Raw genomic sequence first — 12,665 nt, forward strand, 5'->3', positions numbered from 1 at the left:
TTGAACTTGGATGTGTCTTTACCAGAAAACCTTTCTCTCCACAAGTTTGTACTATCTCCAATTTGTACTCGCTTCCTGGAAGAAGCGAGGTTCTGGTTCATTAATTTACTGTTTGAGCATCAAAGGTTATTGAGTACCTACACTGTGCCGGGCATTTTCTAGGCACTGGAGGACTGTAGGTGCCGGGAGCCGGTCCATCCTTGCTGTTTCAAGGGACCTGGCATATATGGCATACGGTTCTTAATATGCTTGCTCACCTTCTTGGCGCTGTGTTTTAACCAAGGTCACCTCTCCAAGAAAGGTCGTTTCCCCAGGTAGGAATTTTCCCCTGAAGTTAGGGAGGGAATAAAACCCCTCAACTAAGTGCCGGGCGGGTAATTAATCACTTTAACTACGAACAATCATGCTTAAGCTACATAATCTTTACTCCCTGGAATGGAGATAAGAAACGCCCTAACCTTTGGAATAGAGATTGATAGGATTGGAATCAACTGGTATAAATACAGATGCAACAAGACAACAAGAGACAGAATTCAGAAGACAGAACTTAGAACACAGAACGTAGGAGACAGAACTTAGAAGAGAACCAAGAAGACAGAACCTACACAGAACCTACAGACAGAAGAACTTCGCTGGAGAGAACATGGCAAAAGATCCTGGACTGAACCTGACTACAGAAATTGGCAAGAGAACCTGACTAGAACCTGGCGACTGAACCTGGCTGGAGAACCTAGCGAGGGAACATGGCCACAGAACCTGGCTGGAGATCCGAAGCAGAACCTCTCTGGAGATCCAGACCAGAACTTGGCTGGAGATCCTGGCTAGGCTGCTGATCAACTGAACACTGTCTCCGTGTCCTTCCTTCTTCGCCAACTCCATCCACACCTTTGGGGACCCCTGGACCTGCTGGGGTAGGACCCCGGCATGTAGGGGTCAAAAGAGATAAGGGTTCCATGCCCTGGTTGCCAGTGCAACGTCCCACCTGCACCCTACAAGACCACGTCTTTCTTTGATGGTCAGTTAGCACTGGTGGAATCAATCAATGCTCCTGGCCTCCATAGTGTCTGGGACGTGGTCAGCGGTCACACAGGATTCACTGTGTGCCAGCATCACGAGAGGAGTAGAAGGCTGGGCTTTGCCTTCAAATAGCTCACACCCTTACCGGAGAGACAAATTGGTTGTCTATGGGATCATTGGAAACCCAGTCAGGGGACACCTGGTGTTGTCAATATCACAGCCTCTGGGAATCCACTGGGTCTGCCAGTTCTCTTGACCAAGTGTGACTTTCCAATTATTTTCCAGATTTATAAATATGGTATTTTCTGTTTTTATAAATTCCACTTGACCATAAGCTCCTCCAAAAAAGGGACATCATGGCATCACGTCTAGTAGGCGGCCAGGTCCCCACTGATACAGGCTGAGGCATGAATGAATGAGTGAATGAATGATCATCACCACTGACAGGCATGCATCACTGGACACCTTTGTGAAAAACAGCCAAGAAGCCCCGTGTGAATGGGTTCTCCAGCTTGGTAGGGACTGGACAGGGAAGGAGGGCTCGCTCCTTACATATGCCTCTCTTCTGCTAAATGTTCTCACAGATTCTGAGTGTTTTCTACAAGAAAACACGGAGACTCCAGTCCAGCGTATGAATTTGCCCAAAGCCCTTGCCTTCCTTCTTCCATTTGTGGACCTCTTAACTGGTTATCTGCACCGGTGCCTGCTCGGTGGTTTAGTGGGTGAGATCTATTTCAGGGTTTCTCATTAAATGTAAGCTGTGGTGAGAGAAGAATGTTGCCCTGTTCTTCCTGCTTCCTTCCTGTCCTGGTTCCCAGCTGGCTCCTGGTATCCCTTCCTCTTCCTCTAGGATCGTTTTACCAGAAGTTTCCTCAGAGCCAGTGCTCTGGAGCCTGGGTTTCCACCCACTGGGCTGCACTGTTTGTCGTGTGCTTTGCTGTCTTGAAGGCGAGCCCGGCTTGCGTTAGCTTGCCGAAGTGGCAGCCATCTGTAACCTATATCAACACTGGGGTGCTTTGAAGTTCAATGTGCAGTAAAGGGTTCCTTACAAAGATGTGGAATCATGAAAATGAGGTTACAGAAATGTTAACAAAGGATCATTTCCTGCTTCCTGTACTATTATTTTTTCTTTTTTTTAGTGTATTTCTCTGAGGAATTTATGTCACCATTAAAACGACGGAAGAGTTAAAGGAAGGACAGGCCAGGTCAAAAAGAGGGTGAGATTCCTGAGGAGATAGCTTGGCAAAGACCCAGCCTGTTTTCTTAATTGAGAGCTTAGGGTGGGAGAACTTAAGCAGAAGAAGAAGAAGAAAAAAAAAAGGTAGGGACAAATCTAGAACTGTTATGACTAATGGTTTGAACGCAGCCTTTTAGTTTGGGTTGACTCCAAATGGATCGCAACAGCCTCTAATCCTGCAAGGCCCTCGGCAATGTAAGCGCCATTTGGAATCACTGGATTCTAGCCTCCAGGCAATGGCCACAGCTGGTGCCTCTTATCTACTGGAAGAGGAGGAGGAGGAGGAGGAGGAGGAGGAAAGGGAGGAGGTGGAGGGGGAGGAGAAGGAGGAGGATAGGAGGAGGATTAGAGAGAGAGAAAAGTGAAAAGAAAGGGAGGTTCATGGGCCAGGGTGACAGAGTGTCACTAAGACTGTCTCATGGTAGCTTGTTCACTGCCACACTGGCTTGCTTTCCAGTCATGACCTTCTGACATGAACCAAAGTCAAGTTCCAAGCCTCAAGGGGTTCTGGGAACCCAAAACACTAATAGTCTGTCAGCCCCTGGCATGACCTTAAGGTAAAGGAGGGGACCTGGCCTCCCAGTGCTCTCTCCTGGCCCCACCACAGAGAAGCGGTTGACCAAGAGGGACTCCTTGGGGCGCAGAGTTCTGGCTTGACAACGATCAAGACACTTCAGAGGTCGACCTGTCCGCCTCCCGTGTTTTGGTTGACTAGGCTCAGGTCAGGCTCCAGTTAGTAGCAGACCCAGGCTTCTGCCTCCAATCTCGACGCCTCCTGGAGGGCCCTGGTTCTCTTGTTAAAGGAAGGGCAGCCCCAGATGGCCATTCCCGGCCACTTCTCTAATGACAAAGGGTTGGCATCCACGCAGATGCCGGAATAACGTACCCTGGGATCCAAAGCCAAAAACAGAGCTCTCCTGTCGGGGGAGGTCCCTGTTTCTCACGGGCCCTCGTGCTTGGGCAGTGGGCGTGCCCACACGTGATTCGCACCCAGCCTCTATTTTTGGGGCAAAAATCCCTAGCGACTCACTTGCCTAGGTGACCATTAATGCCCATTTAGTTACTACTCATGTTTAATAGTTAGCAGTCATGTGATTATCAATTACTTTTCAGCCAGAGGACTGGGCGTACACTTAGCAGCCATGACGTCTCAGTCCTCACGATGACAGTGCTGTGTCCTCCCGGGTGACGGTGAGGACTTCAACAGGTCGCACGTCTAATAAACAACCCTGCAAGGGCTGGGGGCCTGCTGCTGGGGGGGCCGGGATGGAGCCAGACTTACCCGCTCTCTCCCAACCCGGCTATAGTTGAGTCGCATGAGTTCCGCAAACCTCTGCTCGTAGAGGTGGAGCAGCAGCACCAGGTACAAGCCGGAGTTCATCAGCTCATTTTGCAGCTACGTTGGAAAAGAAAGTTCTTAAGTTCATCTATAAAATATTCATGGAGGGTAACAAGGCCAAAGAGGTGACAAGAAATGGGACAAGAGCCCAGCTGGTGGCTTAGTAGTTGAGCATTGACCTATGAACCCGGAAGGTCATGGTTCATTCCCAGTCAGGGCACGTGCCCGGGGTTGCAGGCTGAAATCAATAAAAAAAGAAAATGTATATTTTAAAAAGGAGCGAGAGCCTACGCCCCAAGGCCAGGCCTGCCCTCGGGGACCAGAGAACAGAGCAGGAGGGGGTCCTGGCTAGAGGGCAGGCGGCCATGGGGGAATTCTTAACTCTTTAGTGAGGCTGTCCTGGAGAAGCTCCAGCCTCCAGGCTATGACATGGGGCAAGGCTTCTGTGATGGTCCTTCAAGGATGGGAGGGAGTTCGGAAGGAGGTTATGAGGGGTATTAAGGGCCGTTTGGAGGCGCTGAATGCCAGCAGAGACCTAGGGATGAGGAGAGCAGTGTGTGTTGGCCCAAGCTCCCGACTCACTGGTGTGGCTGGAGTATTTGTGGCAGGGGTTTGTTTTAGATTTTAAAAAAAAATTGGCACGGGCTGGGGGGATGGTGAGGTGGGACCATATTAGGCAGAAGTGAGGAGTATGGATGTAGCTGTGGCCTCTGAGAAGAGGTGATGTTTGTCTTAGGAAGGCAGACTTCTGTGGGAGAATTTGGGGCACAGGTGCCATGGGAGGGTTACTTTATTTTCCTAGATCCCTCATTTGCCCAGAGAAAGGGCACAGGCCTTGTTTTTGTCCCCCCCCACCCCCCCCAAATTTAGTTATTTATTTATTTTAAAAATATATTTTTGCTGATTTCAGAGAGGAAGGGAGAGGGAGAGAAAGGTAGAAACATCAATGATGAGAGAGAATCATTGCTCGGTTACCTCCTGCATGCCCCCTACTGGGGATCGAGCCTGTAACCTGGGCATGTGCCCTTGACCAGAATCAAACCCCGGACCCTTCTGTCCACAGGCCAATGGCTCTATCCACTGAGCCAAACCAGCTAGGGCAGGCCTTGGTTCTTATGTTACTATCTTTACTTAATGATCTTACCTATCCCCCTCTTGCCCCCAATCCAGGCTCATCTATTACTATTTAATCCCCAGAGAGCGTGTGCCTGGCAGGGTCTCACATGGCACTGTGAACCCCAGGGCCTTTGCACGTGCCCTCTCCTGGTTTGGGCTGTTGGCTTGTTTTCGTGCCTCTGTTCTGAATGTCCCCTCTCCACCTTTTTGCCAGGCCATGCCCCAAACTTCTTTTATCGCTGTCACAATGTCCCTTCCTTACAGCCTTCCCAACAATTGTTTCAGGCATCCCTTTACTCCCCGACTCCTAAGCATTTGTCTTTACGTTGTACACTGCATCTAACACTTGTTCATGTTTTCGCCTTTTCTTGGTGGGTGGGTTGTGTTTTATTTTTCTCACTGGTGCTTAGAACCTAGGGGGAGGTACATGGGGCGGACCTGGCCCCCTGGCTGACCATGGCTCTTCGTCCTCAGCTCCTTTGGTGGTCTGTGTGGCAAGGCCTCACCCTGTGGACGCTTCATTGACCTTCAATAAATTAGTGGCATTAGCAAGGACTCCTCCCCTCCGCCCCTTTAATCCCCCATCTGTCCTCATGCCAAATCTCCAGGGGCGGGGCCTGGGGACTGAGCCAGACGGTGCTCAGGAAGCCCCAGGGAGACTCGGCTCCCAGCAGAGGGCGTGGCCCTTTGCATCGCCCTTGGGAAAGGTCCGAACTCTGACCGTGTTCCCAGGATAACTGCAGCCGGTCTGCCACAGGGGCCACCCCGGTGCCTCTTCCTTGCTCCTGCAGCAGCAGCAGCAGCCACGTTCCCATCCCATCAAGGGCCGCTCGGGAAGCTGGCAGAGAACACACCTCTTCCAGGACTAAACAGCTGCCAGGAAAGATGCCCAAGCTGGCAAGGACCGGTGCACTCTTCCTCCTGAGTGGGGGCCAACTCCGGATCTGGGGGATCACTGGCCCCAAGGTCACTGCTCAAGGCCCCTCCGCCGCCCTACAGACTCGTCTTCAAAGGCTCTGCCACTGTCCTTGGCAGTCGGCCTCCTATTTTTAGCCTTTAGTCGCGTTCTTCTGCGCTCTTCTGACCTTGGCCGGGAGTAGGCAGAGGGGAAGTTGCTTGTTTTCACCCTTTTCTGCTTTCATTGCCTCCTCCCACTTCCCCGGGAGTGGGTGCCTCCTTTGTGTCTGTCTGCAAGCCACCTTCTCTGGGAAGCCTTCCCAGCCTGCCCCTCCTCCTCTCCAGTGCAAACTGCGCCTGGTCCTGTTTGCTTTTCCACGGGTGGCAGCCTCCTGCGAGCTGCCGCTCTGCCTCCTGCACTGTCATCGCCGGTAAGCCTCTTACGCTCAGAGACACTCCGATGCATAATGGCAAATCAATCAGCTCGAAAATGGCTTGGAACGATCAGGTTTGTCAAAGCATTCAGGGAAATCATTTACTCTTTATGACTCAATAAGGCCCGGAGGCATGCAGATGGGAAAATATCCACTAATGTTTTCTGCAGATAATTTGAAAAGTCACTTCTAGCAGATTGTGTCTCCTCGCTGGTCTGTGGGCGGGAACCTGTCACGCGGAGTCATGAATCCCACTGGCCAGGCTGCGTTATGTGGCCCTTGGCGGAGCTTGTGATGCTGGACAAAGGGGCTGGGCCGGCCCACCCGGGCAGGGCGGCGTCCTTTATCCCCCGGCCACAAGTGGGAGGGGTGGGTCATCACAGAGAGTTCTGCGGTGTTTGTTCGCAAGGGCGAAAGGAGCTAGGCTTTGGAGTGTTATTTATTGGGCTACTCCTGACCCACCCCTCCCCGGACCCAAACGCATTGCACTTGGATGCCCTCGTGCCCGCGTGCAGCGTGGGGACGGGTGGGGGGCGGGGGTGGGGAGCCCGGAAAGGCAGAAGCCTGTGAGGCAGGCGACAGCAGCTCTGGAGCGCTCAGCCCTCCTGCCAGATGTTTTTCTTTCTTCTCTCCTGCCCCCTCCCCCCCTTCATTTTGTTAATATTCATTTCGACCAAGAGATTTGCCACCGATGGCAAGTCTCCATTTAATCCACTTCAGGAGGCGGACCGCCTGGCTGCACGTTCTCTCCAGTCTTCAAACATGTTCAAGGGATGCTCCCAAGTGTGAGGGTGATTAGGTGCCTGCGTGTGTCCAAGGACATCTGCCCGCGGCTGCGATGGCGCGCGCCCAGGCCTGCGCTCCAGAGCAACGCCAGCCAGGGCCCCACCGAGACCATCCTGTGCTGCAGGGCCCAGATGGCAGGGCGCGTCTCCATCGCACAGTGGGCACAGCCCCGAGTGGGCAGCCCGGGGCCATCAAGGGCTACGACGTTGAGCGGAGAGTTTAAGCTGTGCATGACCGAAGTGACTCCCCATTTATCCAAGGGGAGCAGTCACCACTGCTCTGCCTGCTTCCCCAAGGCATGATGGCAGAGTGAGCTAATCAAGGACCCCATGTGCCTGGCCCAGTGCCTGCTCAATACATACATGTACACGTGAAAGAGTGAGAAAAGACGTATCATTCTGGACCAGACAGCGGCCCATTCAGCCATGACTTCTGACCCCGGTAGCTCTGACATTCACATGAATCAGAATAACTGAGAGAATCTTCTAAAACAAGGTGGCTGTGTACTAACTCCTCCCCGCAGTTTATGATTCAGGGGTCTGGGGTGGGACCCAAGACGTGTGTTTCTAAGAAGTTCCCAGGTGATGTTGCTGGTCCGGGGACCACCCATTCTTGAGAACCACTGCTGTAAACTGAGGAGCAACAGTTGGAAGCTGAGCAATCTCCATGTGGCCGGCAGATGAGCCCCGGCAGGACAGAAGGAAGGAGACGGTTGGAGAGAAGTACTCTGCCTTTTGCCACAATTGCCACCACTCCCTATTGTGGCGCTTGGAAGATTCTGATCACTTGTGATCTGCCTGCGATCTAAACTTGTCTTAAACCTGTTTTCTGCCCTGGCCTGTTTGGCCCTCAGACTGAAGGGTGGTAGGTCCAATCCCTGGCTGGGGCACAGGCGGGGGGGGGGGGGGCAACCAGTTGATGTGTGTCTCTCACATTGATGTTTCTCTCTCTCTCTCTCTCTCTCTCTCTCTCTCTCTCTCTCTCCCCTCCCTTCCACTCTCTCTAAAAATCAGTGGAAAAACTCTCCTCGGGTTAGGATTAACAACAACAAAACATACCTGTTTTCTCCTGGCCCCTTTTGGAGCTCTACTTGTTACTATCCAGGAGTTCTTCCTTCACTAAAAAACCGACTGTCCCAGCCAGAACCAACTACTTCCGGTTAAAGAGCACACCCACGCAGCGCTTCCAAAAGATGTGCCGTGGGTGAGGCGTAAGCGGAGACGGAGCGCTGACGGCCATGAAACCTGACAGGCCTGCGATGGTGCCGCTGGGCCGGGCCCCACAGCTGCTTCAGCCTCCTGGGGCCGCGCCAGGCAGCCCGGCAGAGTTCCTAATCCAGCCACTCGATGCTCCGTAACTAGCCTTGACTCTACCGGGCCCTGTGGGAGCCGCCCAATGTCTGAGAACCGAGGGGGTATCAGATCTCGATGCCCTGCTAGGGCTCTTGGGCAGCATTCACTCTGCCCCTACTCAGGTGCATTGAACCAAACCAGGAAAACATACTTGGACCTAAGCCCCTTCCCACCCGCCCAGACCACTGTCAGTGCTGACTGGGCCCCTAACGGGCAAAGGCCCCGGTCTGTCCGTGGTCAGGCCTCCAGGGAGGCATCTACTTCCTCTCTTTCCTTCTTGGTCTTAACAGTCTCATCCTCGGGGAGGCCTTCTCTGGTCCTGAGAGCAGGTCAGCCCCTCCGTGGCTGTTCCCGCAGCGGCTGGCACGTCCCTTGTTCTGGGCCCGCCACACCACGTTATGATCACTTACAGTCTTCCCCGTCAGAAGGCAGCGGCCGTGTCGGCCTCGGCACCACGGTACCTCCAGCATACGGTAGGCACTCCATGTGCTTTAAAAGTTGAACTTCTGTGTTATGTGTATTTTGCCACACTTCGCACAAAAAATTAGTGCCTGATCCCATCCCAGACCAATTAAATCAGGATCACGGAGGCTGGGCCCGGGCATCAGCATTAATGTAATAAAAAGCATAAAAAAGGGTATGCAGCTAAATGTTCGTTTTAATTAGGGGAGATTTGTGTGTGTGTGTGTGTGTGTGTGTGTGTGTGTGTGTGTGTGTGTGTCTTCGATTTTTATAATTAAAGTATGAGGAAGTAAGTTAGTGAGTTAGCTAGTTAGCTGAGGTCAGGCGAGAGCCAAACTGAGCTGAAGCCTGGCCTCGGCGTCTCCTGGCTTTGTCCCTGTCTTTGTACGTGTCTGTATTTGGCACCGGCTACCCCATCTCAATAAGAGGACCTGTTTTCCAGGAGTGAGAGCAGCACGGAGGGTGGGCGGGGAGGGCCCAGAGGAGTCCAGGTGTGAGAGTGAGGGAAGGGCCTGGATCGCAGGTGCACAGCTGTGCCCGCGAGGCCTATGGCCAGGCCGGGGTCGCGTCCAGGTTGTATTACATCTTCTACATCTTTGTGTTAAACAACAGTTACTTCAGTCTTGATCCATGGAGAGTTCCTGAACGTGTCTAGGTCATGCTTCTGTAGTGTCTCAAGTTTAACTCGGGCCTTAAGCACACAGACACTATTAAATTCACAACGGGCCACGGAAACAGTGAGAACTGCTGTAAAAGTGGCCCCTCTAGTGCTGCCGACCCGGTCCCTACCTGTGACTGGGATGCGGGGCATTTTCAAAAGGCTTTGAAAGCCGGTTGAGTTCTCACTGAAACCAATTTCAACTCTTTTCTGCATCCAAGTGACGTAATTACGATGCCGGGTAATTTCCGTTTTTCCCTCCAGATCCACTTCCCACCCTGCCCTGTGGCCTTGAGGCCGAGCTCCATGGATTGCGCTAACTAGACCCCCTTGTGCTCTGGCTTCCCCTTGGGTTTGGGCAAAGGGAGGCTGTGGCGGACCAGTGGGTGTGTGTGGGGGGAAGGCTAGGACAATTGTTCCCCTTATTGGCTCCCAGGGGCGGGGTGTGACCTCCACTCAAGTCTCTCCTCAGGTCACAGCTCTCCTGGTCCTGTAACTGCCCCTCCCCTGTCACTGCAGGCCTAGTGGAGGTCGCATTGGCCATCTCAGTTGCTTCGTCGTTTCTTGTTGATTTCTTCCCGTCATTCAGCCCTCAGCACTCACCCCTTGTGAATCGACCATCGTCTCTTTCCTGCCCGGACTCTGGCTGGCAGTGACTTTCACAGTTCTGTTAACAGTGTGCTCGTAGCTGGTGTCTCAGCTGGTAGGATGCAGTGTGGACCCTGTGTAGTAGGCCCGTTGGCTTGGTTCAGGGTGCACGTAGCTTTCTCTCCGGAGTGCCGAAGACTTTGGGCATCTCTGTGGCTGTAATATGGCCGTTCTCACTTACTGAGAACCTTCTGTGCACAGACGTGGTATTAGGTGATGCGCTTGGGTCTTTTCCTACATCTGTCGGCAGGAATTGTCATCTTCCCATTTCCTATAGATGAGAGAACCGAGGCTCAGAGAGTTCGTGTAGTTTCCCCAAGATCACACAGCAACTTTGGGGAAGGGAATAGGATTTAGGTTCATGTCTTAGTCAAAGCTGGTGTGTTCTTTGGTGGGATGGCTGCTTCTGGCTTCGTGAGTGCAGACATTTCAGCAGTGCATGGTGCAGGGCAGCAGCTTGGCAGAGGGAGAGCGGAGTGGACACGCTCGGGCCCGAAGCGGGATTTACTGGACGAGGCATTCCCCGGGCCGCACGGTGTTGGTGAGGCTGCAGACCATCCTGGCAGCATTCCGAGTAACACGGCCTGGCCTGGACGCGTCCTTCTCAGGAAGTCTGGCCGGCTGCGTTTCCTGAAATAATCTGTTCTTCGAGATGACCACATGGACCCTGTCTGCACCCCAGCTGGCACCCTGACCTCAGGCACGCAGAGGGCCTGGTTCCTTTCAAAATTTTGACTCTAACATCCTCAGGGTCCAAGAATGTGAGTCGCTTCTGTTTCTCATCTCAGATCTCGGTGCCTGGGGGTTATGGCTGGATGATTCAAGACCCTCAACATGTATGGACTCAAAATACTGAGTTTATTTCTCAGAAAATCCTCCCCGCCCCCCCCCTTCCTCTCTCTCTCCCACTCTCTGATGCACATTCTTTGCAACGCTGGTGTGGCATTATGTCCATTGTATCAACTTTATTAGTTGCACCGTTCAAATCCCCATTCTTATCGATATTTCGCTCTTTTGTCTGGCAGCCTTAGGTTTTAAAAAAGTAACTACAGAAATGCCCAGACTCACATGCACCATGTAGGCTCAGCTGCGCTACTGGCACAAAAGGTCTGGATACAGGCTGCAGGTCTGACAGCCACAGGGACTCCTCCTCCGAGGCTGACATTTCAGCTGTTAACAATGATTTTATGGTTTTAAAATTATGCGCTTTACAGTCGTGATTATTAATCTTTTAAAAAAATTATTTTTGATTTCAGAGGGGAAAGGAGAGGGAGAGAGAGATAGAAATATCAATGATGAGAGAGAATCATTGATCGGCTGCCTCTGGCGTGCCCTACGCTGGGGATCAGTCCACAACCCGGGCATGTGCCCTGGCCAGGAATCGAACTGTGACCTCCTGGTTCATAGGTCGATCTCTGAGCCACACTGGTCGGGCTAATCTTTTTTTTCTAATCACATTGTGAGGGAGGTCATTCTTAAATGATAATGGCCATGTGAGCTATTTTCATTTGATAAATATTTATTGACTGATTATTATGTGCAAGGCACCTTATAGATCAGTACCAACCAATAGAAAAGAAACATAGTGTGGGCCGCATATACAAGCCACGCATGTAATTTGAAAATTCCAAGTAGCCACATTAGAGAACTAAAAAAAAAGGTGAAATTATTTTAAAAATTTATTTTATTTAACCCAATATATCCCAAATATTATCATTTCAACAAATAATGAATATAAATGTATTTATGTGATACTTGACACTTTATTTTTTAATTCAGTTTGTATTTAACACATCCTGGTTGGAAGTAGCTACCTGTTCATTAGCCACATGTGGCTTCTGGCTTCCACATTGTACAGTGCATTCTAAATACAGATTGTCTGAGAGTTGGGCAATTAACTGTTATCCTGGGCATACATCACTTTCCCACCTAAGGTTAACTAACTCCTTTACAGTATTAGAACTGCAATTCAAATACCCCAGGCGAGTTCATTCACTAGGTGTTAAAAAGCACACAGTAGGTGCTTACTACATGTTTATTACCCTTGAGTTAGGCAGTTCCCGAGCATCCCAGAGTTACCTGATATATAAATGGAAGACCATTTCCTCTAAGATCCTGATCTTTTTTTCTCCTGTTGCTGTTAAATTCCTTCAGCAAATCTGGGCTCGGAGCCTGCCAGACTTTTCCTATTTCTGTGTGTCCATTCAGTGACTACAGCTTCCTATCTTTGTCCCTGACAGCAGCAGGACCTCAACCCAGGGTGATCAAGACTCTCCAACCCTCCAATGTTCTAATTTAGTAACAGACCTTCTCCAGGAAGGGAGCTAAATAAACACTCCCCACTGCACACGTGCACAGGCCTCTGCCTTCCTTATATCGGGGAAAGGGTTTCTCTGACTTTGTACCTCTATTATCCTTATTTTGTTGTTGTTAATCCTCACCCTAGGATATTTTTCCATTGATTTTTAGGGCGAGTGGAAGAGAGGGAGAAACATCCACGTGAAAGAAACACATTGATTGGTTGCCTCCTGCACGAGCCCTGACCAGGGCCCCGGACGGGTAGGAGCCTGCAATCGAGGTATGTGCCCTTGACCAGAATCAAACCTGGGACCTTTTGGTCCGCAGGCTGAGGCTCTATCCACTGAGCCAAACTGGCGAGGGCTGACCCTGTATGTCTAACCAACTTTAGCCTGGGGGGGCAGAGTGGGTGTGCGCATCT

At 51.5% G+C, this 12,665-nt stretch overlaps 1 protein-coding gene across 1 annotated transcript in view; it reads right to left on the reverse strand.

Moving 5' to 3' along the window:
* Positions 1-12,665, reverse strand: part of MARCHF10 (membrane associated ring-CH-type finger 10) — an 83,591-nt gene that overhangs the window by 6,430 nt on the left and 64,496 nt on the right. Inside the window, exon 9 of the mRNA XM_059669898.1 lies at positions 3,537-3,650. Coding sequence (XP_059525881.1) covers positions 3,537-3,650 — 114 coding nt within the window. The remainder of the gene's footprint in view (positions 1-3,536; positions 3,651-12,665) is intronic.

The sequence above is a fragment of the Myotis daubentonii genome, chromosome 16 (assembly GCF_963259705.1).
Source record: "Myotis daubentonii chromosome 16, mMyoDau2.1, whole genome shotgun sequence".
Classification (NCBI taxonomy): Eukaryota; Metazoa; Chordata; class Mammalia; order Chiroptera; family Vespertilionidae; genus Myotis; species Myotis daubentonii.